Here is a 26,152-nt window from a genome sequence, read left to right as displayed (position 1 = left end):
TCTCTGTCAATCATCCGCAAAGCCCCGCCCCAATGACGTCATCCTCCAGTCGGCAACTTATTGAGCCTGCGCCGATGTCCAAGCTCATGCCGTTGTCAGGGTAACGGCGCGGTGTGTTGAAATGATCTATTGGTCGTGGGCGTGTCCGTTCTCTTGAGCCAATAGGAGGGCAAAGGGGCGGGGCTAGCGATGACAGCGAGGCTTGGCTTAGGACGGGAAGGGCGGGTCCTGGGGATGGGCGGCGGAGCTTCCTGTCCCTCGATGTGATGGGCTTGGCCGCGGAGGAGGGACAGCAGCAGCAGCAGCAGCAGCAGGAGGCAGCGGGGCCGGTGCCGGTGCCGCGACGTGTGTCCCTTCCCGGACGATGCGCAGCTGAGTGGTGGCGAGCTGGTCCCCGGGGGGCTGGGAGTGTCCTGCCCCAGCCATGAGTGACCTGAACAAGACCCTGCACAAGTGGAACGCAAGCTTCAAGAAGGGCACGGACTTCGACTCGTGGGGGCAACTGGTGGAGGCCATAGATGAGTATCAGATGTAAGTGGGGCGCCCCCTGGCTGTGGGCAGGTGGGACTGCAGGAGGGGAGATCTAGGGGTAACCCCCTCCCCTATACTGCCCGATTACAGGTGTCACTAAGGGAGGGGAGATCTAGGGGTAACCCCCTCCCCTATACTGCCCGATTACAGGTGTCACTAAGGGAGGGGAGATCTGGGGGTAACCCCCTCCCCTATACTGCCCGACTACAGGTGTCACTGCAGGAGGGGAGATCTAGGGGTAACCCCCTCCCCTATACTGCCCGACTACAGGTGTGACTGCAGGAGGGGAGATCTAGGGGTAACCCCCTCCCCTATACTGCCCGACTACAGGTGTGACTGCAGGAGGGGAGATCTAGGGGTAACCCCCTCCCCTATACTGCCTGATTACAGGTGTCACTGCAGGAGGGGAGATCTAGGGGTAACCCCCTCCCCTATACTGCCCGATTACAGGTGTCACTGCAGGAGGGGAGATCTGGGGGTAACCCCCTCCCCTATACTGCCCGATTACAGGTGTCACTAAGGGAGGGGAGATCTAGGGGTAACCCCCTCCCCTATACTGCCCGATTACAGGTGTCACTGCAGGAGAGGAGATCTAGGGGTAACCCCCTCCCCTATACTGCCCGACTACAGGTGTGACTGCAGGAGGGGAGATCTAGGGGTAACCCCCTCCCCTATACTGCCCGACTACAGGTGTCACTGCAGGAGAGGAGATCTAGGGGTAACCCCCTCCCCTATACTGCCTGACTACAGGTGTCACTGCAGGAGGGGAGATCTAGGGGTAACCCCCTCCCCTATACTGCCCGACTACAGGTGTCACTGCAGGAGGGGAGATCTAGGGGTAACCCCCTCCCCTATACTGCCTGACTACAGGTGTCCCTGCAGGAGGGAGATCTAGGGGTAACCCCCTCCCCTATACTGCCTGATTACAGGTGTCACTAAGGGAGGGGAGATCTAGGGGTAACCCCCTCCCCTATACTGCCCGATTACAGGTGTCACTGCAGGAGGGGAGATCTAGGGGTAACCCCCTCCCCTATACTGCCCGATTACAGGTGTCACTGCAGGAGAGGAGATCTAGGGGTAACCCCCTCCCCTATACTGCCCGACTACAGGTGTGACTGCAGGAGGGAGATCTAGGGGTAACCCCCTCCCCTATACTGCCCTATTACAGGTGTCACTGCAGGAGAGGAGATCTAGGGGTAACCCCCTCCCCTATACTGCCCGACTACAGGTGTGACTGCAGGAGGGGAGATCTAGGGGTAACCCTCTCCCCTATACTGCCCGACTACAGGTGTGACTGCAGGAGGGAGATCTAGGGGTAACCCCCTCCCCTATACTGCCCGATTACAGGTGTCACTGCAGGAGAGGAGATCTAGGGGTAACCCCCTCCCCTATACTGCCCGACTACAGGTGTCACTGCAGGAGAGGAGATCTAGGGGTAACCCCCTCCCCTATACTGCCCGACTACAGGTGGGACTGCAGGAGGGGAGATCTAGGGGTAACCCCCTCCCCTATACTGCCTGATTACAGGTGTCACTGCAGGAGGGGAGATCTGGGGGTAACCCCCTCCCCTATACTGCCCGATTACAGGTGTCACTGCAGGAGAGGAGATCTAGGGGTAACCCCCTCCCCTATACTGCCCGACTACAGGTGTGACTGCAGGAGGGGAGATCTAGGGGTAACCCCCTCCCCTATACTGCCCGACTACAGGTGTCACTGCAGGAGGGGAGATCTAGGGGTAACCCCCTCCCCTATACTGCCCGACTACAGGTGTCACTGCAGGAGGGGAGATCTAGGGGTAACCCCCTCCCCTATACTGCCCGACTACAGGTGTCACTGCAGGAGAGGAGATCTAGGGGTAACCCCCTCCCCTATACTGCCTGACTACAGGTGTCACTGCAGGAGGGGAGATCTGGGGGTAACCCCCTCCCCTATACTGCCCGATTACAGGTGTCACTGCAGGAGGGGAGATCTGGGGGTAACCCCCTCCCCTATACTGCCCGACTACAGGTGTGACTGCAGGAGGGGAGATCTAGGGGTAACCCCCTCCCCTATACTGCCCGACTACAGGTGTCACTGCAGGAGAGGAGATCTAGGGGTAACCCCCTCCCCTATACTGCCCGACTACAGGTGTCACTGCAGGAGAGGAGATCTAGGGGTAACCCCCTCCCCTATACTGCCTGACTACAGGTGTCACTGCAGGAGGGGAGATCTGGGGGTAACCCCCTCCCCTATACTGCCCGATTACAGGTGTCACTGCAGGAGGGGAGATCTAGGGGTAACCCCCTCCCCTATACTGCCCGACTACAGGTGTGACTGCAGGAGGGGAGATCTAGGGGTAACCCCCTCCCCTATACTGCCCGATTACAGGTGTCACTGCAGGAGGGGAGATCTGGGGGTAACCCCCTCCCCTATACTGCCCGATTACAGGTGTCACTAAGGGAGGGGAGATCTAGGGGTAACCCCCTCCCCTATACTGCCCGATTACAGGTGTCACTGCAGGAGAGGAGATCTAGGGGTAACCCCCTCCCCTATACTGCCCGACTACAGGTGTGACTGCAGGAGGGGAGATCTAGGGGTAACCCCCTCCCCTATACTGCCCGACTACAGGTGTCACTGCAGGAGAGGAGATCTAGGGGTAACCCCCTCCCCTATACTGCCTGACTACAGGTGTCACTGCAGGAGGGGAGATCTAGGGGTAACCCCCTCCCCTATACTGCCCGACTACAGGTGTCACTGCAGGAGGGGAGATCTAGGGGTAACCCCCTCCCCTATACTGCCTGACTACAGGTGTCCCTGCAGGAGGGAGATCTAGGGGTAACCCCCTCCCCTATACTGCCTGATTACAGGTGTCACTAAGGGAGGGGAGATCTAGGGGTAACCCCCTCCCCTATACTGCCCGATTACAGGTGTCACTGCAGGAGGGGAGATCTAGGGGTAACCCCCTCCCCTATACTGCCCGATTACAGGTGTCACTGCAGGAGAGGAGATCTAGGGGTAACCCCCTCCCCTATACTGCCCGACTACAGGTGTGACTGCAGGAGGGAGATCTAGGGGTAACCCCCTCCCCTATACTGCCCTATTACAGGTGTCACTGCAGGAGAGGAGATCTAGGGGTAACCCCCTCCCCTATACTGCCCGACTACAGGTGTGACTGCAGGAGGGGAGATCTAGGGGTAACCCTCTCCCCTATACTGCCCGACTACAGGTGTGACTGCAGGAGGGAGATCTAGGGGTAACCCCCTCCCCTATACTGCCCGATTACAGGTGTCACTGCAGGAGAGGAGATCTAGGGGTAACCCCCTCCCCTATACTGCCCGACTACAGGTGTCACTGCAGGAGAGGAGATCTAGGGGTAACCCCCTCCCCTATACTGCCCGACTACAGGTGGGACTGCAGGAGGGGAGATCTAGGGGTAACCCCCTCCCCTATACTGCCTGATTACAGGTGTCACTGCAGGAGGGGAGATCTGGGGGTAACCCCCTCCCCTATACTGCCCGATTACAGGTGTCACTGCAGGAGAGGAGATCTAGGGGTAACCCCCTCCCCTATACTGCCCGACTACAGGTGTGACTGCAGGAGGGGAGATCTAGGGGTAACCCCCTCCCCTATACTGCCCGACTACAGGTGTCACTGCAGGAGGGGAGATCTAGGGGTAACCCCCTCCCCTATACTGCCCGACTACAGGTGTCACTGCAGGAGGGGAGATCTAGGGGTAACCCCCTCCCCTATACTGCCCGACTACAGGTGTCACTGCAGGAGAGGAGATCTAGGGGTAACCCCCTCCCCTATACTGCCTGACTACAGGTGTCACTGCAGGAGGGGAGATCTGGGGGTAACCCCCTCCCCTATACTGCCCGATTACAGGTGTCACTGCAGGAGGGGAGATCTGGGGGTAACCCCCTCCCCTATACTGCCCGACTACAGGTGTGACTGCAGGAGGGGAGATCTAGGGGTAACCCCCTCCCCTATACTGCCCGACTACAGGTGTCACTGCAGGAGAGGAGATCTAGGGGTAACCCCCTCCCCTATACTGCCTGACTACAGGTGTCACTGCAGGAGGGGAGATCTGGGGGTAACCCCCTCCCCTATACTGCCCGATTACAGGTGTCACTGCAGGAGGGGAGATCTAGGGGTAACCCCCTCCCCTATACTGCCCGACTACAGGTGTGACTGCAGGAGGGGAGATCTAGGGGTAACCCCCTCCCCTATACTGCCTGACTACAGGTGTCACTGCAGGAGGGGAGATCTAGGGGTAACCCCCTCCCCTATACTGCCTGATTACAGGTGTCACTGCAGGAGAGGAGATCTAGGGGTAACCCCCTCCCCTATACTGCCCGACTACAGGTGTGACTGCAGGAGGGAGATCTAGGGGTAACCCTCTCCCCTATACTGCCCGATTACAGGTGTCACTGCAGGAGAGGAGATCTAGGGGTAACCCCCTCCCCTATACTGCCCGATTACAGGTGTCACTGCAGGAGGGGAGATCTAGGGGTAACCCCCTCCCCTATACTGCCCGATTACAGGTGTGACTGCAGGAGGGGAGATCTAGGGGTAACCCCCTCCCCTATACTGCCCGACTACAGGTGTCACTGCAGGAGAGGAGATCTAGGGGTAACCCCCTCCCCTATACTGCCCGACTACAGGTGTGACTGCAGGAGGGGAGATCTAGGGGTAACCCCCTCCCCTATACTGCCCGATTACAGGTGTCACTGCAGGAGAGGAGATCTAGGGGTAACCCCCTCCCCTATACTGCCCGACTACAGGTGTCACTGCAGGAGGGAGATCTAGGGGTAACCCCCTCCCCTATACTGCCTGACTACAGGTGTCACTGCAGGAGGGAGATCTAGGGGTAACCCCCTCCCCTATACTGCCTGACTACAGGTGGGACTGCAGGAGAGGAGATCTAGGGGTAACCCCCTCCCCTATACTGCCTGACTACAGGTGTCACTGCAGGAGGGGAGATCTAGGGGTAACCCCCTCCCCTATACTGCCCGACTACAGGTGTCACTGCAGGAGAGGAGATCTAGGGGTAACCCCTCCCCTATACTGCCTGACTACAGGTGGGACTGCAGGAGAGGAGATCTAGGGGTAACCCCCTCCCCTATACTGCCCGATTACAGGTGTCACTGCAGGAGGGAGATCTAGGGGTAACCCCTCCCCTATACTGCCCGACTACAGGTGTCACTGCAGGAGGGGAGATCTAGGGGTAACCCCCTCCCCTATACTGCCTGACTACAGGTGTCACTGCAGGAGAGGAGATCTAGGGGTAACCCTCTCCCCTATACTGCCCGACTACAGGTGTCACTGCAGGAGGGGAGATCTAGGGGTAACCCCCTCCCCTATACTGCCTGACTACAGGTGGGACTGCAGGAGGGGAGATCTAGGGGTAACCCCCTCCCCTATACTGCCTGACTACAGGTGTCACTGCAGGAGAGGAGATCTAGGGGTAACCCCCTCCCCTATACTGCCCGATTACAGGTGTCACTGCAGGAGGGAGATCTAGGGGTAACCCCCTCCCCTATACTGCCCGACTACAGGTGTGACTGCAGGAGGGGAGATCTGGGGGTAACCCCCTCCCCTATACTGCCCGACTACAGGTGTCACTGCAGGAGAGGAGATCTAGGGATAACCCCCTCCCCTATACTGCCCGACTACAGGTGTCACTGCAGGAGGGGAGATCTGGGGGTAACCCCCTCCCCTATACTGCCCGACTACAGGTGTCACTGCAGGAGGGAGATCTAGGGGTAACCCCCTCCCCTATACTGCCTGACTACAGGTGTCACTGCAGGAGGGGAGATCTGGGGGTAACCCCCTCCCCTATACTGCCCGACTACAGGTGTCACTGCAGGAGGGAGATCTAGGGGTAACCCCCTCCCCTATACTGCCTAACTACAGGTGTCACTGCAGGAGGGGAGATCTGGGGGTAACCCCCTCCCCTATACTGCCCGACTACAGGTGTCACTGCAGGAGGGAGATCTAGGGGTAACCCCCTCCCCTATACTGCCTGATTACAGGTGTCACTAAGGGAGGGGAGATCTAGGGGTAACCCCCTCCCCTATACTGCCTGACTACAGGTGTCACTGCAGGAGAGGAGATCTAGGGGTAACCCCCTCCCCTATACTGCCCGACTACAGGTGTCACTGCAGGAGGGAGATCTAGGGGTAACCCCCTCCCCTATACTGCCCGACTACAGGTGTCACTGCAGGAGAGGAGATCTAGGGGTAACCCCCTCCCCTATACTGCCCGACTACAGGTGTGACTGCAGGAGGGGAGATCTAGGGGTAACCCCCTCCCCTATACTGCCTGACTACAGGTGTGACTGCAGGAGGGAGATCTGGGGGTAACCCCCTCCCCTATACTGCCTGACTACAGGTGTGACTGCAGGAGGGGAGATCTAGGGGTAACCCCCTCCCCTATACTGCCTGACTACAGGTGTGACTGCAGGAGGGGAGATCTGGGGGTAACCCTCTCCCCTATACTGCCTGACTACAGGTGTGACTGCAGGAGGGGAGATCTAGGGGTAACCCCCTCCCCTATACTGCCTGACTACAGGTGTGACTGCAGGAGGGAGATCTGGGGGTAACCCCCTCCCCTATACTGCCTGACTACAGGTGCAGCTACAAAGGGGTTTGCTAGTCCAGACACCCCTGGGATATAGGTCTGGTGTCCCTCTGGGTGTATTATGTAGGAAATACCCCACCCCAATTCATATCTTAATACTGTTGGATTCTGGTTATTCTGCTGTGACTGTTACCCCTGCTATATGTATAGATGTATAGCTGGCGGGATATAAGGGAGGGGCACAGTCTGTGTACAGGTGTAACTGCAGGCCATCTGGAGATACCCCTGTAGGGGATAATCTCTCCCCAATTCTTTTCATTATACATAGCTATCAGTTTACAGAATCCCAGACCCTGCACCCCCCTACTCTATTCTGTTTTTTTTACTGTGACTGCTAGGGGGGAGCAGACTTTATTACCTCCCTCCACTACTGTACGTGCCGGGGTCAGTCTGTCTCGCAGGGGCACCTTTTGGTCTACTTGTCCCTTCCCCAATTCTGTATTACAGGTAATTTCCCGAATATAACATGTATAAAGACTGTATGGATCATGGGGGTCCCCGCCGACCATGGTATCTTGTGGAATAGCAGTGCACGTATGCGACCAGCCGTCTGTTCACTTCTATAGGACTGATGAAGATGGCCAAGTACTGCGGGCCATCAGTCCCATAGAAGTGAATGGAGCACTTGTCACATGGGCGCACTACCGCTCCATTCACACAGGGGTCTAGGGGACCCTCATTGTCATGATCTCAGGGACCCCCCGTAATCAGTCACTTATGAGATAGGGTATATGTGACATTTACATGGTCTTCCAATTTTCCTAGTATCTAGTACCTCCTGGATATATTGGGTTCACCCCCCCCCCCTAAATTTGCTGGGGTATATATGAGGTAGAGATATAGGAAGGGGTTACAAGTCCCACATTATTGGGCACCATATCACCCCCATCCCAGCTCCCCTCCTTTCTGCTGCGGTAAGATGCTCTCACTGTGTCACATTGTATCGACTGTTTATGCCACTCATTTCCCTGTTATTTTTGGGGTGGGGTCAGCCACGTGACGGCATATTATGAATGTCAGTAGCTGAGCCGTGACCTGTGTAGACTCTATTGTATATTGGGAGTTACTTCAAAGGTTTTTTCCATCTTAGTGTCTTGTAATCCACGGGGGTCCGAACACTTGGGCCTCCTCTGATTACAAGAACTGGGGTGTCTTGCTCCCCATTCCGAATGAAGCGGTGGTCAGACAGTGTTGTTCCTCTTCATTTCAATGTGACCGGCGGAGGCTGGGCTTTGACTGTCTCTGGCGGCCCCAATGAAGTGATTAGGTCGGACCCCCAACCATCTACAACTTGTAGAAGTTACCATAATCTTCGTTGTTGGAAGAATCCCTTTATCCAGCATCTCCCTAATGTCCCAGACAGTAATAATCTATTCATCAGCGAAGGGATGAGTATCTGATCACTGAGGGTCCAACTGCTGGGACCCCTAGAAATCATGAGAACGGGTCCCCGGGACACTAATGTGAATGTGGTGCTCATCTATGGCACTGTCGGAGCCCTGTACCGGACTGTCACTATCAGTCCTATAGAAGTGAGTGGTCACACGTGCGCTCTGTCCCTAGTCACACAGAGGACTCATGTTCTTGTAAAAGCTGATGACGGGGCCCCCACTGATCACGTATCCACCCCCTGTCCTGAGCGTTGTAAGTGGGAATCCCCCTTCCATGTGCCATGACAGCTGCGGGGAGTAAAAATCCCCCGCAGTATTAAGGGCATCCCCCGCAGTATTATGGGCATCCCCCGCTCTAGGTGGTTTTTGTTCATGTCGTTTCTTTTCCTGGACTATCTGTTGTGGCCGTCACAGAGGATATCGGTAGAAACGTTGCGTGTCCTCGCACATAGACTGTGTAGGATGACACTAATATCAGACTTTTAGAAGCTGTCAGATGACTGACAGCACAGCTCATGGGCAGTATATGGGTCACAGCACCCCCAGGTGGTGGTTTGTGTGATGTCAGCCTCTGTATGTCACCAAAAATGGCTGAGGATGGGGTGGAGTATTGGTGACAATGCAGAGCTGTACATGTGAGCGGCTTCTCCGGGGTATGTGATGCATTTTCAAGTAATGACTCTGTCTCCCCCTGTTGGCATGAAGCGTTATACTGTACTATAAAGTAATGGAGGGCTGTAATAACATCTCTGAGGCGTGGTCACTCTTGTAGTCTGTGTAGTACTTAAAGGAGACCTTTCACCACTTCTAGCAACTCCAACTCTTTGCAGTCTTCAATAAACCCCACTCCAGTGATTCCGGCGCAGTTGGAATTTTTTCTCTAGTCCCCACCATTCCGGAGCAATCAGTGCAATCCTTTGGAGCAGGTAGTCATGGACCGCCCACCTGACAAGACACCTAATTAGGATACTGAGCGCTAAAATTAACAGATGATTGCTCAGGAATGGCGGGGGCTAGAGACAAAACTCCAACTATGCTTGAATCAGTGGAGGGGTGCTATTAAAGGATGCAAAGAACTGGAGTTGGTGAGGGGTTCCGTTTACGTTATTGCTGAGGTCAGGAAGGAGCAGGTAAAGTCGTTGGTGTGGTAAGTGGTCGTAGATTTGAGAACTCTGCTCCAGTTTTATGGATCACTGGCATTGAGATCCAATTCCTCCCATTGATGTGATTCCTGTCCACATCCTAACACTGCCGCTCTGCAAGCTCAGGATATCAGCCGTCTTATTTTGCGCTTATCACCCAGCTTTCCTTGAGCCCTGCACGTTAGTTCTGCCTATGCATGTATTGGTTACTGTGATGACCACTATTATTTAGTCATTCAGCTTTCCCACAATTATTTTCACTGACCACCCAGCTTTCCCAGACACTATGTGGCCATACTCTCCCAGCTCTTGCATTGCTTTGATCAGTTCCTTGTATGCTCGGCCCTGGTTTTCCCCCTCGGTGTTGTGCGGCTGCACACAGTAACACTCCATCTGCGCAGTGATTTCCTGCAGCCTCTGAAGTCCTGTCACTTGCAGGATTATTTGCTCAGGTTCCCACCCAGGCTCTCTGGCTGTTTTTGGGTGGAGACTTTCAACAGGATGTGAATAAGAGATGAAATCCATACACAGATGGGCAGCCGGCGCTGTGCGTGTATTCACACTACTTCCCTGCTATGCAGCTACTATCTGCAGCTGAATCACTCTTAAAGGGACAGCGCACACATAGAGCAGTTCTATAAAGCAACCGCTTATACCCCATAGATGGTGGAATCTGGTGTCATAAGTGCAGCGGGCAGGACATAAACGGAGGGGGATCACGAATAAAACAATATAGTGATCCATCTGTGTGTTGGAAAGTAAACTAGGTGTGAGTGGGAAGAGACGCCATGATGCCAGCCAGAGTCCTTGAGTGCTGTCTTGTGCCAAATTATTGAAAATTTATTCCAGAGGTCTATGTAATCCTAGGAAAGATGGGTGGCCGCCCCCGTGTGAGCAGTAAGGATTGCCGTGATGCTTGACGGTCAGTCAGCCATTTTGATTGTCAAGGACAGGGGTCAGAAAGTTTGGGTAAAGGAGACCCAATGTTAAACATTCTTATGAGTGCAGATCTTAGTGGAGTACACTATCGGGGTAGATTAATGGATATCCTTCACCCTGATCTGCTGGAGACAGTAACACATTTACCTTCTGTCTTTTATAGATTAGCCCGACAGTTACAGAAGGAAGCGCAGTCACCGGCCAACTCATCCGACTTCACCGAGGATCATAAGGCAAGTGCTTTTACGTCATATATATGGATATATTGCCAAAGAAATATCTGTTATACTGCCCTCTTTGTACAAGAATATGACTACTATAATACTGCTCCTATATACAAGAATATAACTACTATAATACTACCTCCTATGTACAAGAATATAACTACTATAATACTGCTCCTATGTACAAGAATATAACTACTATAATACTGCCCCTATGTACAAGAATATAACTACTATAATACTGCCCCTATGTACAAGAATATAACTACTATAATACTGCTCCTATATACAAGAATATAACTACTATAATACTGCTCCTATATACAAGAATATAACTACTATAATACTACCTCCTATGTACAAGAATATAACTACTATAATACTGCTCCTGTGTACAAGAATATAACTACTATAATACTACCTCCTATGTACAAGAATATAACTACTATAATACTACCTCCTATGTACAAGAATATAACTACTATAATACTACCTCCTATGTACAAGAATATAACTACTATAATACTACCTCCTATGTACAAGAATATAACTACTATAATACTACCTCCTATGTACAAGAATATAACTACTATAATACTGCTCCTATGTACAAGAATATAACTACTATAATACTGCTCCTATGTACAAGAATATAACTACTATAATACTGCTCCTATGTACAAGAATATAACTACTATAATACTGCTCCTATGTACAAGAATATAACTACTATAATACTGCTCCTATGTACAAGAATATAACTATTATAATACTGCCCCCTATAGTATTCTATAGTTACTTTTTATACGTTATCTCCTTTCTGTCATGTATACGATATGGCAGTAATATTTGGGGATAGGTTTGCAGTATGCTTCTTCTCCTGTAGGCTCATATGGTGTATATCAGACATTCGCTGCCCCGCGGGTCATATATTTCCTGTTTTATCTCTCAGGGATCGGCAGACTAGGTAGAGAGCACTGCTGGCGGGGGAGGGGGAATCTTCTCCGCCAAGACATTACTAATATCGCAGCTTAGAATCTGCATCTCATTTAGGTCTCTCCGTGTAGTCTATAGAACAAGAAGACAATTTAACATTCTTGAAGGATTATCTCAGACCCTGAAAGGACTAAACACAGGAAAGACACATCAAGTAATAATTCCTCTCTGGGCTTTGTAGTCCCTGTGGGCCCCTGAGGGTCGGGCCCTTGCAGAGATCGTGATAGATGCTTTGTCAGCGGGCCAGGACTTGACTGACACCTGCGGATTGTGTGTGTGAGACATGAGGTTTTGGTTTCCAATGTAAGATGCAGTTGTTCATAGAAAACCTGAGGATAAGTGAGATTTATAAGTATGACCGGTTCCTCTCGTCTTATCCTGCCGCCCACGTCTCGGGGAAAAGGAACATTATCGGTCTTATTACCGTATCGGATAAAAATCTGGTCCCTCATCTCAGCTCTCCTGTATAGTCCAGACTTCATGAGAGCTGGAAATGAATATAAGTAGTTGATGACTTATGGGAGAGTGTTGTGGGCATGCTCTGTGACATGGGAGGAGGAACAAAGCCTTTTCTGATCTAAAATGTACAAGAATATAATTATAGAAAATTATAGTGGGCATGCTCTGTAACATGCTAGGAAATGGTTCAGTCTCTTCCTCCATCTTATATTCTGTTAACCTTGTGGTCCTATGTTTCAATAATATTGCCCCTTATGTACATGAGCATAACTGCTTATTTGGGAAATTGTAGTGGGCATGCTCTGTGAGTGGTTTGGAAACGGTTGAGCATCCTCTCCCTCCTATTTACTTTCAATGGAGTTATTCTGTCTGATGATAATACTGCCCCCCAGTACAAGAATAGAACTACATGTGTGGGAAATTGTGGGCATGCTCTGTGAGGGGCTTGGAAACACCTCAGCATCTCCTCCCTCCTATCTGCTGTCAACAGTGTGATCTTGTGTTGTGATAATACTGCTACTATAAACAAGGATATAACTAATAGGAAATTGTTGTGGGCATGCTCTGTAACATGCTAGGAAATGGCTTAGTCTCCCTCTCCATCTTATAGTATGTCCTGTCAGTAGTGTGGTCCTATGTTACAATAATACTGCTCCTTATGTACATGAGTGTGACTGCTTATTTGATTGATTGTTATGGGCATGCTTTGTGACATTCTGGAAGGGAGAAGGTGCTGAGCTGTTTCCTATCTTCTGTCAATGGCGTCATCCTGTTTTATGATAATCCTGTCCCCTATGTACAAGAATATAACACAGCTTATGGGGAGTTGTGGGCATGCTCAACAGTGTGATCCTGTGTTATAATATTGCTACTTATGTACAAGAATATTACTACTTATGGGAATTTGTTGTGAGCATACTCTGTAATGTTCTAGGAAATATCTGTCTCTTCCTCCCTCCTGTTGAATATTAATGGTGAGATCCTGTGATCCGGCATTACAGTAATGCTGCCTCCTATGTATAGTAATATAACTGTATAGGAAATTGTGGGCATGCTCTGTGGTCATCTAGGAAACTGCTCTGCTCCTCCTCCCCCTCCTCCTTCTTCTTATCTACTGTCAATGGTTTGATCCTGTACAATAATACTGCCACCTATGTACAAGAATATAAGCACTGATATAGGAGACTGTTGTGGGCGTGCTTTGTGACATGTTTTGGGAGGAGAAGCTGAAGGAACAGTATAGAATCCATTGCCTTGGCTAACCATGAGATGTCTGCTGTCCCTGCTACTTTCATATGCAGGCTGGGGTGCCTGCACCCTATGGATGCTAGCTGGATAGAAGTAGTGACCCCACACACCCTGTTGTTGCGTTTGGGCTCATTTTCACCCAAGAACTGTGACCCTCAGAACTGAACATGTGGTGGAGAACCATTTGCGGTGCGACCACTGGGGACCTGAAACGTTTTGGCAAGCTATTGTGGCAATTGAGACATTCCCTTTAAGTCCTTGTCGGAGGAGAATCCTGGTGGAAGTTATTAAACACCCGCACTCTCACTTTCTAAACACTTTGCCGGGTCTCATGAACTTTTGCACACAGTTAATGCTCCGCACACCACCAGAGCTCCGAGCCTTTATGACTTTCCAGGGGTTTGGAGATGTGAAGTGCTGAATGTATATGGAAAGTGGATCAGATCTTGGCGCGTCCCCAGCAGGCATTATTCATCTGTGCTCAGCGAGGCAGCCGCACCCTGCCGAAAATGTGGAGCTGACGGCTCGCCTGAGAGCAGGGGCGCAATGTAGGACTGTGCGGGGACAGAGCCTGAATATATACACTCACCGGCCACTTTATTAGGTACACCTGTCCAACTGCTCGTTAACACTTAATTTCTAATCAGCCAATCACATGGCGGCAACTCAGTGCATTTAGGCATGTAGACATGGTCAAGACAATCTCCTGCAGTTCAAACCGAGCATCAGTATGGGGGAGAAAGGTGATTTGAGTGCCTTTGAACGTGGCATGGTTGTTGGTGCCAGAAGGGCTGGTCTGAGTATTTCAGAAACTGCTGATCTACTGGGATTTTCACGCACAACCATCTCTAGGGTTTACAGAGAATGGTCCGAAAAAGAAAAAACATCCAGTGAGCGGCAGTTCTGTGGGCGAAAATGCGTTGTTGATGCCAGAGGTCAGAGGAGAATGGCCAGACTGGTTCGAGCTGATAGAAAGGCAACAGTGACTCAAATAGCCACCCGTTACAACCAAGGTAGCCAGAAGAGCATCTCTGAACGCACAGTACGTCGAACTTTGAGGCAGATGGGCTACAGCAGCAGAAGACCACACCGGGTGCCACTCCTTTCAGCTAAGAACAGGAAACTGAGGCTACAATTTGCACAAGCTCATCGAAATTGGACAATTGAAGATTGGAAAAACGTTGCCTGGTCTGATGAGTCTCGATTTCTGCTGCGACATTCGGATGGTAGGGTCAGAATTTGGCGTCAACAACATGAAAGCATGGATCCATCCTGCCTTGTATCAACGGTTCAGGCTGGTGGTGGTGGTGTCATGGTGTGGGGAATATTTTCTTGGCACTCTTTGGGCCCCTTGGTACCAATTGAGCATCGTTGCAACGCCAAAGCCTACCTGAGTATTGTTGCTGACCATGTCCATCCCTTTATGACCACAATGTACCCAACATCTGATGGCTACTTTCAGCAGGATAATGCAATGCCATGTCATAAAGCTGGAATCATCTCAGACTGGTTTCTTGAACATGACAATGAGTTCACTGTACTCCAATGGCCTCCACAGTCACCAGATCTCAATCCAATAGAGGAGCATCTTTGGGATGTGGTGGAACGGGAGATTCGCATCATGGATGTGCAGCCGACAAATCTGCGGCAACTGTGTGATGCCATCATGTCAATATGGACCAAAATCTCTGAGGAATGCTTCCAGCACCTTGTTGTATCTATGCCACAAAGAATTGAGGCAGTTCTGAAGGCAAAAGGGGGTCCAACCCGTTACTAGCATGGTGTACCTAATAAAGTGGCCGGTGAGTGTAGATCGCTGTCTCTGGAACTTTCTACAGACTGGTGGTCTCGCTGCCTGCGCTGTATCGAAGTATTATCTTCTAAGTAAATCCCTCCTGAAGTTACGGATGTCTCATCACTGCACCTCCCCTTAAGTTTTTTTTTTTTTTGCAGTGCTCTGTGAGCCTGGAGTCCAGACTGATACAATGTAGCAAACTAGCCTTGAGATTTGTGTATAGCTCACAGAGCATTGTCTATATTGGATACAGCAGCTTTAAACTAAGAAGTGGAGACCATTGTATCCAGTCTAGGCAACGCTCTGTGAGCTCAGCACATCTGCATCAGCTGCATAAATCTCTCTGCTAGTTTGCTACAACGTATCAGTCTTTATCCAGTCTAGACAATGGTCTTGCAAACCTGGAGTCTAGAATGATACATTGTAGGAAACTAGCAGAGAGATTTATGCAGATGTGTAGAGCTCACAGAGCGTTGCCTGGACTGGATGCAGCAGGACTCCAGGTCCACAGAGCACTGTGCAGACTGGATACAGACTGATACATTGTAGCAAACTGGCAGGGATTTGTGCAGGTGTTGCTGATGTGTGGAGCTCACAGAGCATTGTCTAGACTGGAGAGAACGGTCTGACCGCTGGGCCCCCCTAGTTCACGAGCGGTGGCCAAGCATCCAGTGTATGGGACTGCTGGAGATAGCAGAGCACTCCCTGGAATGGAGCATCTACATGCATGCTCGACTGTGACTCCATTTAAATGGGGGCATGTGGTCTTTTTAGTTGGTGGTCCCAGCAGTCAGACCCCCATCGAGTAGTCAGTTATTGCCCTTTAGGGTGTTGAGAGAGTGAACTTCTTTTCTTGTCTCCTTCCCGTCATTTTTGGGGTTAACTTGCGCCAACAAGTGTTGCCATAGGGACATTTTCTGGTTCTTCACTGGTCCCTCAGGGTGGCTTTTAGTAGTGGAATGGTCTGGTATGTCACTTTTGCAGCATAAGTAGGGTTAATGTGACTCCCTAGATGACCTGTGGCTCTATTATTAGTCAGACTAATGGGAGTAGCAGAGCTGAGCGTGTGAGCAGTCCTCTGTGACTCTGCAGGTTCCCTTGTATAAGGCGCGTGACAGGACCAACAACGATGTCTTGTCCTCCTGCTATCTCTTCTGCGGCTGACGGCCTGTCTGTAGGGTCTATACAGTATATCGGATATACAAGGGTGAAGCGGCAACAGCGGACGCCGCTTATCTTGAAAGATCCTGCAGTATAGCTAAGGCTGACTTATAGGGTGTTTCCTTGGTCTATATGGGCTATACCATTAATATCTGGATTGTGGGGTCCAACAACTTGAACCATCCTCTAATTGGGGTGGTCTACAGCTATACAAGGTGATGACACTTTGGACATCATACTACAAGAAGTAGAAGTGCGGTACGTATCACGTCCTAACCTCTAGTCACACCCAGAGCTGCATTCAAATTGCCAGCTTCCCATGATGTTACTTTTATACTTGGAGAGACATCAGGATCCCATTAGATCATATATTGCCCTGTGGTATATACACTCACCGGCCACTTTATTAGGTACACCTGTCCAACTGCTCGTTAACACTTAATTTCTAATCAGCCAATCACATGGCGGCAACTCAGTGCATTTAGGCATGTAGACATGGTCAAGACAATCTCCTGCAGTTCAAACCGAGCATCAGTATGGGGAAGAAAGGTGATTTGAGTGCCTTTGAACGTGGCATGGTTGTTGGTGCCAGAAGGGCTGGTCTGAGTATTTCAGAAACTGCTGATCTACTGGGATTTTCACGCACAACCATCTCTAGGGTTTACAGAGAATGGTCCGAAAAAGAAAAAACATCCAGTGAGCGGCAGTTCTGTGGGCGGAAATGCGTTGTTGATGCCAGAGGTCAGAGGAGAATGGCCAGACTGGTTCGAGCTGATAGAAAGGCAACAGTGACTCAAATAGCCACCCGTTACAACCAAGGTAGCCAGAAGAGCATCTCTGAACGCACAGTACGTCGAACTTTGAGGCAGATGGGCTACAGCAGCAGAAGACCACACCGGGTGCCACTCCTTTCAGCTAAGAACAGGAAACTGAGGCTACAATTTGCACAAGCTCATCGAAATTGGACAATTGAAGATTGGAAAAACGTTGCCTGGTCTGATGAGTCTCGATTTCTGCTGCGACATTCGGATGGTAGGGTCAGAATTTGGCGTCAACAACATGAAAGCATGGATCCATCCTGCCTTGTATCAACGGTTCAGGCTGGTGGTGGTGGTGTCATGGTGTGGGGAATATTTTCTTGGCACTCTTTGGGCCCCTTGGTACCAATTGAGCATCGTTGCAACGCCAAAGCCTACCTGAGTATTGTTGCTGACCATGTCCATCCCTTTATGACCACAATGTACCCAACATCTGATGGCTACTTTCAGCAGGATAATGCAATGCCTTGTCATAAAGCTGGAATCATCTCAGACTGGTTTCTTGAACATGACAATGAGTTCACTGTACTCCAATGGCCTCCACAGTCACCAGATCTCAATCCAATAGAGGAGCATCTTTGGGATGTGGTGGAACGGGAGATTCGCATCATGGATGTGCAGCCGACAAATCTGCGGCAACTGTGTGATGCCATCATGTCAATATGGACCAAAATCTCTGAGGAATGCTTCCAGCACCTTGTTGAATCTATGCCACGAAGAATTGAGGCAGTTCTGAAGGCAAAAGGGGGGGGTCCAACCCGTTACTAGCATGGTGTACCTAATAAAGTGGCCGGTGAGTGTACATGTATATGGCGCACCAGTTATATATTCATGTGCTGTATGTGCGCTCCAAATATTTCATACTTTTTTTTTCCCCCTCTTGCAGAAAACAATTGGAAAAATTGCAACATGTCTAGAGCTCCGCAGCGCCGCCCTGCAGGTAGGTGTCTATATTATTTTTTTTTTTTTTCCACGTAATTTTTGTGATTATTTATTAACGTAACATCCTGAACTGTTGAAGTTTTTCACATCGGCCATCAAATTTTTACAGGAAGGTATTTGATAAAATTAAAGCTACCTTCATTCTCCACTAGGGGGAGCTCCTCACATAGATTTATACGACTCATATTAAAGGGGTTTTTTGTTTCTTTAGATTGATCTACCCACAGCATAGGCCACGAGTATCCAATGGGACTGAAAGCGGCCAGCTCCTTTATAAGTAACAGGTCCAGAGTTGCAGTACCGCGGCGCCACCACTAGAGCTGTGACTGGAATATGAGCAGAGTCGCTTCCTGCACCAGGAGTCAGTCAGATCAGCTGATTGGTGCAAAGGGCTGAAAGCTACTAGTGGAGTGCAATGGGGAATGCTGCACTGCCCGTCCACTAGTAGCTTCCAGTGCCTGGAGTTTGCTGAGCAGCTGATCTGTGCGGGGGCCGGGTGTCAGACCCCACAGATCACATGCTAATGACTTATGCCTTGGAAAAGTCATCAATATGAAAAAATTATTTGGGTCTGGAAAACCCCTTTAAATGTTATATCTCTTGAGCTCCCTCTAGTGGTGGCTGCATGCAGATAAAATTACTTTATAGTGTGTTGTGAGGATTTCACACGGCTTTGTTTGGCAGTGATGACCAGACCATGGTGATGTCACATCGTTGGGGGTTAAAGGGGTACTCCGCACTGTGTCCCTTTTACTGGTTTTCCCCTGCACAGTATGAATGTCGCCATGCTGCAATTCCTGGCACATCAGCAGGCCGTGTAGGGAACCTAGACGATGCCACAGCGCAAAACTAACACTGAGCCCCTTAAATCGTAGAATCGGTGGGTCCCAGAGGTCGGAGCAACTGGTTAAGGGACCTGTAAAGTCCAGGTTTCCAGGCGGCACAGACACCATGTCCCTTGGTTACACCTCCTGTCATGGTGGCTGTGTGATAAGCGGAGGCTCGTATACATTGACTGAGCGGTTTATTCCTGGCTGCCGGCCTGTAGTCACTGACAGCTGTGAGATACCTGGCAGCGTGCCACCGCCGCAGAACCTGCCGGGACGGCCTGAATGAATGGCCCCCAGTGTAACCCCAGTCACAGCGTGAAGGGCGTGGGCTCCAGAAAAAGGCAATATTGTGCTGAGCGCGGCCGGGCCCGCAGTATATTATTATAGTATAACATCTCCGGCGTGACCGTATATCAATAGACCCGCACCTCCTCGTCTTAAAGGGGAATCCACCCCCAAAACAGCAGCTTATAATGGAGAGCGGGGTCCCATGTACATAATGGCGTGTCTGTGGAGCATGCTCAGTACAGCTCTATGGGCCTCTGCCTAGGGGCAGCCATTGCCGATCCACTCATTCTCGCTCTTTCCTCTCCGCAGTCCACACAGTCTCAAGAAGGATTCCAGCTGGAAGATATCAAGAAACTAGAACCTAGTAAGTGTGATGTAGCAGAGCTGGGACTGCGCACTGGTGGTGCAGAGGAACCGACCGCCATGGCGTACAATAAGTCCTGGTATACGTATATGGTAGCGTCGAGCCCGATTTTGTTAACCCCTTCTTTTTTTGGTCATTTTAGTCCTGGACAACCTTCTGACGTTCAACAAAGAATTCCCCTTTGATGTTCAGCCGGTTCCTTTAAGGTAAGTGCAGGCTCCGGCCTAGCGGGGGTAAAGTATCTCAGGCCCTGGAGGACCCGACCTGTCCTGTGTTACCCATTGATTGGAATGGACGTTGTGTAATACTTTATTTCCCCTGCGGAGGCGCTGGAGGGAAACTAAATACCCACTGCCAGGTTTCCTCATAGATTACAGCTGATCACTGGGGGGCTCGCTGTCGGGGGACACTTTGTAATCCGCTTATTTTTAAGGGACCCTTCTAATAAGTGGGGGTTGTTTAGAGGAGACCCCCTTTAACACTTTATGAGCATAGTTGCCCCTTAGTCCCGACATGCGGACCACTGCCTTGTGAGAAGACAGACCCTTTAACCCCTTGCTGCCCTGCACTGTAATACTGTACTATGGCCGGGTGGACCTCTGTGCTGTGCCGCAGTGACGGTGCCCGTACAGATGACTAGTAGGCCGATCACTCCCTTACATGCTGCAGGGCACATGGGGGGGGGGGGGGGGGGTCTCATGGATTAAGGAAGGCCCTGAGGTCTCCTATTATCTCTGAGGGAATGGTTTGTACGGGTGTTCAGTGACCCCGCTGTAGCGTCGCTATTCAGAGCCCTCCATGACCTACATAGACGACTCGGGCCGGGATTACAGCAGAACATCTGTCGGGGATCACGTTCTCATTGTCCTCCCCTGATTAAGATGATACGTGTGGTGATCGGTATTATCTGACCAGACGTCACCCACGTGACCCCGACACACTGCGGGCTCCACCCTATAGGCCCCTCCACCAGCCCCAGGCTCGCTGCGGCCTACATCTCCTTACACGGATGACCTCAGGTCCTTTTAATCCACCGTAGACCCCTGCACTAGTTTTTGCGTAGAATTAGGGGGGGTGGGCGCCCCATTACATATATTCTTGATAGAAAACCTTGTACTAGTTTGTGTGTCTTCATGGCAACTTCCTACCATGACGCGGCGGCCATTTTGGACTCTCAGTCACCTGACCAGATTGGGTTATTCTGTTTTCTAGGAGGATTTTAGCTCCGGGAGAAGAAGAGAATTTAGAAGAGGAGGAGGAAGAGGAAGGGGGCGCTGGGGTGGGCTCTCCAGACTCCTTCCCACCGCGAGTACCTGGTAAGAATGGCCTACGGTCTGTTCTTGGTGTTTAAAGGACTTGTCCAAGATTAGGAATGAATTAAAGGAAAATATCGCCACATCTGTCGATGAGGCCTGAGCTGCAATACCATACACGACCAGATGACAGGTGTGGTGCTGTTTGTGGAAGAACGCAGGTGTCTTACTTACAAATACATTGCTTTTCTTATGTCTTACTGAGTTTGTTACAAAATGGCCGATACTCCAGTCACAGCTAAAGCTGCATTTAGAATCTTCCTGCTTTTTGGAAAGGAATTGATGGTCTATCGCTAGAGTATACCATCACCTCCTAATCTCTGGTGGACCCCCATAATCCTACAAGTGCTATGGTGACCCCACCCAACGACAACTGTGACACGGGCTGTGTTATGGGTTGTCAGAAGAGCTGCTGTGCAGGAAAAGCCCTTCAGGACCCTCATTCAGGAAATTGGGGGGGGGGGGGTCCCTATCCTAGTGATATGACCTCTCTACTTATAGTAATGCCCCTTTAAGCTGTTGAATCGCATGACTGACCGTACACCATAGAGAAACAGACAACCATGAAAATTGTGAATGCAGCTCTGGATGTGACTGGAGTATTACATGTACTGTAATTGGAGATCATTACAAAATGAGCACAGCAACGTACAGACTTCACCTCTGATATTGTACTTTGGGGTCCCCATGTTTGTAGAGGTCACGGCTCCCCTCGGATACCCCACGTATAACCGTACAATGTATTACTGACCTGTACACAGCTCGGAGCCGCCTCTTCTGATAATTCTGCCTCCTTGTGTTTCCCTCCTGTCTGTGCCCCGCTCTTGTCTGTGGTTGTGCTCCCGCCGGTGTGCTTGGCGCTGACTGTCTCCCGTGCATGGCCGGCTCATTTGCATGTGCCCCGCCCCCCTACCTGCCGTTACAGGAGCCATCCAAGGTACGAACGTCTTATCACACTGTAACGCTACTTTTATTTTGCTTGGTTATGTCTTATTTTTGCTCTGACACCTTCACATCAGTCAGGTTATTAAAGTAGGTCTCCAACTTTGTATAGAATTTCTTAGAGCTTTATCTGGGTCACCACTAGGGGGAGCCGAGGAGCTTACTGATTTATGGCACTGTATACACTTGTAAACTGAGAGCTCCCCCTTATGGTGAGGTGCACTGTAAGTGTTTTATGACACACATGGCATGGCCAGCAGTCTGTATCTGTAGACGTGATGGGATTTCAGTCACATCTGGGTGACACCCCTAGATGACCTATATTCTTGGAAAACCCTCTAGTCTACTAGCAATAATTACATAGCATTGTTTTACTGTAGGCCGTAAACTGAGACTGTGGGTGTAGTTGCTTTGCTGACATCTAGTGGCCGAAATAAAGAAATGCAGAAATGCAATTATCTTCTCTCTTCTAAACATTATTTTCCCTCACATTGATATCGCCCCCCTGCCCCTTACTATGTATATCCTATACTAATCTCTCTCTTACCATCCCAGGAACGCTCCTACCCAGACTGCCCTCTGAGCCCGGCATGACCCTCCTCACCATCAGAATCGAGAAAATTGGTTTGAAGGACGCCGGTCAGTGTATTGACCCCTACATGACGGTCAGTGTGAAGGGTGAGTGTCCAGTGAGCAGTGACATCACACACACCTTTTCTACTTCCGTGTTGTTCCCTACACACCACACACAGCTTTGCTACTTGCACATTTCCTCCCTGAACACTCAGGTCTGCTGTCTCCATGTTTTCCACACCCACAACTCTGCTACCTCTTTGTTTACCCCTCTACACACACAACACTGCTGAGCCCATGTTTTTCTTCCTGCGCACACAGCTCTGCTATCTTGGTACTCCCATCAACAATTCTGTTGCTTTCATTTTCCCCATACTCGCTCAGCTCTGCTGCATCTCACTTTCCACACGCTGGCTCTCTTACTTCCATCTACACACACACACACACACACACACACACACACACACACCTTTGCTACTTCCATGTTGTTCCCTACACACCACACACGGCTTTGCTACCTCCACATTTCCTTCCTAATCACTCAGGTCTGCTGTCTTCATGTTTTACACACCCACAGCTCTGCTACCTTTGTTTCCCCTTCTACACACACAACACTGTTGACCCCATGTTTTTTTTTTCCTGCGCACACAGCTCTGCTACCTTGGTGCTCCCATCCACAATTTTGTTGCTTTCATTTTCCCTACACACACTCAGCTCTGCTACATCACAGTTTCAACACACACAGCTTTGCTACAGCCACATTTCTTTCCTAAACACTCAGGTCTGCTTCTCCATGTTTTCCATAGTCACAACCCTTCTACCTCTGCTTTCTTCCTTCCATATTTACCACACACACACACACACACACACACACACACACACACACACACACACACTTTGCTCTGCTACATCTACCCTTCCCACCTCCATGTTCTTGCCCTACAGGCAGCCCTCACAGCTTACATATACAAAGCCATTGTACAAGCCCTGCCCCTTTTACTGGTGCTACCCCTAGAGGTGTTTACGGGACCCCCAGTGCTTTATACTATCTGACAGTATGGCTGCTGCAGCCTTCAGCCCCCACATTACAAATCCACCTTTCCTCCCATCTGGTATAAGGCTCTGCCGTGGTGTAGCAGAGCTGAGTATGTCCTTTGGCATTAACAGTTTTCCATTAGACTGTACATAAACCTGTAGAGTTATCAAGAAATGGTGACTGAACCTATCCAGCTCTGCTCCATCTCTCGTGATATAACACACAGTGATTTACAGATCGTCCCCTGTAGTGTAATGTTACAGTGATGGCAGCGTCCGGCCTGCGCTCTAATCCCCCCGTTCCCCCGGGAGCTATATAACATGGCTGCCCCTTTCTGGGAATCCTTCTCTCCTGCTCCAAGCTCCACAGCTGTTGTCGATGTTGTCATCTGGCGCGCTCGCTGCTCCACACCTTTGGATCCAGATAGACGCCGCGTGCTGCTGGAGCAGTGCATTGTGGGAGACGGCCATGTCTTGTAAGACCATTGCACAACATCTAGAGCCGGCTCAGTCTCTCTGATGCGGAGCGCTTTCTTTGGGGGAGAGCCAGGACCAACGTGATGTCCCTTTTTGTTTTGGCAGATATAAACGGCATTGACTTGACGCCCGTTCAGGACACGCCCATGGCGACTAGGAAGGAGGACACCTACGTCCATTTTAATGTTGAAATTGAAATCCAGAAACATGTTGAGAAACTTACAAAAGGTGAGAGTCATAGAACTGTGCGATGTCTCCTGCATGAGCAGAGGCGCAGCTCTATGGTGGGGGAGGGGGGCTGCTGGATTTAACAGAGTGGGACAGTAGGGATCACCTATAGGATGACCATAATGGGGCAACCCAGAGCTCACACTATACAATGCTCCAAAGCTGCATGCTGATCCCTTCCTGTTATCACAAGACTTCCATCATGTTGCAGCGCCCCCAGCTGTCCAGTATAGATATAGCACATAGCCTTCTAATCTCTGCCTTGGGGTTTATTTTATTGACCCTGTGTCTGCCAACTCCAGCTCTTTAACCCTTTAATAGCCGGCCCAGTACTAATTCCAACACAGTTGGAATTTTTTCTCTACCCCCGCCGTTCTTGAACAATCACTGCGGTTAGCTTTGGTTTCTGATATCATACCTAGACTCCTTAATGTCAAGTGGGAGATGTCAGGCAGCAGGCAAGGAGGTCTGGCACTGTCTGCCTCTGATAGGAGCTCCGTCACGCCCCCTAGCCTGCTCCTCACTGATACCACCCACTTGACACCATCAGACACCAAAACTAACAGCAATGATTGCTCAGGAATGGCGGGGGCTAGAGAAAAAATTCCAATTGTGCTGGAATCTGTGGAGGGGCGATGATTAAAGAAAGTGGTGTAAGGCCCTTTTTAACTCTCTTGTAGGTGTGTTCCCATCATAAGAGGTAGAATACTCAAAGTTCGAAGATTTTCCAGCAGTTTGTGTTATTACATCCAAACAATAAAATAAAGATGGATTTTTCCCTCTGAAGGTTCATTAACCCTTTGTGTCCTTGTTTCCAGGGGCAGCTATTTTTTTCGAGTTCAAGCACTACAAGCCGAAGAAGCGATTTACAAGCACAAAGTGTTTTGCCTTCATGGAGATGGATGAGATCAAATCGGGCCAGATAGTAATAGAGCTGTGAGTGACCCCGATACTGGTGTGACCTATAACATATTTATGTACATAGTACTGGAAAACCTTAGAGGGCTCAGTAGTGTCAGCTAAGTACGGGGTTAATTTACATCATATTATATTATTTACTATTATACTCCAGAGCTGCACTCACTATTCTGCTGGTACAGTCACTGTGTACATACATTACATTACTTATCCTGTACTGATCCTGAGTTACATCCTGTATTATACTCCAGAGCTGCGCTCACTATTCTGCTGGTGCAGTCACTTTGTACTTAAGATGAATTTTTGTTTTTCCCTTTTATCCGCAGCTACAAGAAGCCGACAGACTTTAAGCGGAAGAAACTGCAGCTGCTAACCAAGAAGCCACTGTATCTCCACTTGCACCAGACGTTGCACAAGGACTGACCACTCTGCCGTCTTCCACCTCTCCTCCCCCCATAGAGGCGTCTCTGGCGGGCGATGCTCCTCCGGGCTGTTTTGGTGCCCACCCTGCAGCATGATGGCTTATGTCCCACAGCAATAATACCCGAGCAGCCGGACTCGCGCCATCCGCCCTCATTGGACTCCGGTGACAGGTTTACTTCTGTATATATCTCATCACTGCGGTCTGGTCGACTACCGCAAGCGTTTGTTTTTAGAATTTTTTTTTTTCAACTTTCTAAAAATTCTGCATTTACACAGTAAAATAATTGCCGTGCAAAAGGAAAAAAAAACCTAAATCCTGAATTTTATATGAAGACTTCAGCGCTCTTCAGAATTGAACAAAAAAAAAATTCTATTTTCCGGACCTGATGAAGATTTTTCCATTTTGTACATTTTTTTTATTTTTCCATCCACTTATAATTTCCCTCATGTTTTGTATCCGATCACCTTCCCCCTATAAAGTGATTTGTACCTGA

The 26,152-nt window shown here is 50.1% G+C and overlaps 1 protein-coding gene across 1 annotated transcript; it reads left to right on the top strand.

Annotated features, from left to right (window-relative positions):
- Positions 1-240: 240 nt before the first annotated feature.
- AIDA (axin interactor, dorsalization associated) lies at positions 241-26,152 on the top strand. Its single transcript, XM_075267081.1, has 10 exons — positions 241-531; positions 10,788-10,857; positions 18,212-18,265; positions 19,695-19,749; positions 19,892-19,955; positions 20,962-21,065; positions 22,560-22,682; positions 24,195-24,317; positions 25,136-25,253; positions 25,562-26,152. The coding sequence occupies exons 1-10, from the start codon at positions 425-427 to the stop codon at positions 25,656-25,658; spliced, it is 915 nt and encodes a 304-aa protein (XP_075123182.1). The 5' UTR covers positions 241-424; the 3' UTR covers positions 25,659-26,152.

This window comes from Leptodactylus fuscus, chromosome 3 (genome assembly GCF_031893055.1).
Source record: "Leptodactylus fuscus isolate aLepFus1 chromosome 3, aLepFus1.hap2, whole genome shotgun sequence".
NCBI classification, from domain to species: Eukaryota; Metazoa; Chordata; class Amphibia; order Anura; family Leptodactylidae; genus Leptodactylus; species Leptodactylus fuscus.
The sequence above is the reverse complement of the archived record's forward strand: the minus strand, read 5'-3'. Positions and strand labels throughout refer to the sequence as shown.

Coding starts and splice junctions, on each gene's coding strand:
- AIDA (XM_075267081.1), top strand. CDS start 425: ATGAGTGACCTGAACAAGACCCTGCACAAGTGGAACGCAAGCTTCAAG. Junction 19,750..19,891: donor TATCAAGAAACTAGAACCTA/GTAAGTGTGATG, acceptor TGGTCATTTTAG/TCCTGGACAACCTTCTGACG. Junction 25,254..25,561: donor GGCCAGATAGTAATAGAGCT/GTGAGTGACCCC, acceptor TTTTATCCGCAG/CTACAAGAAGCCGACAGACT.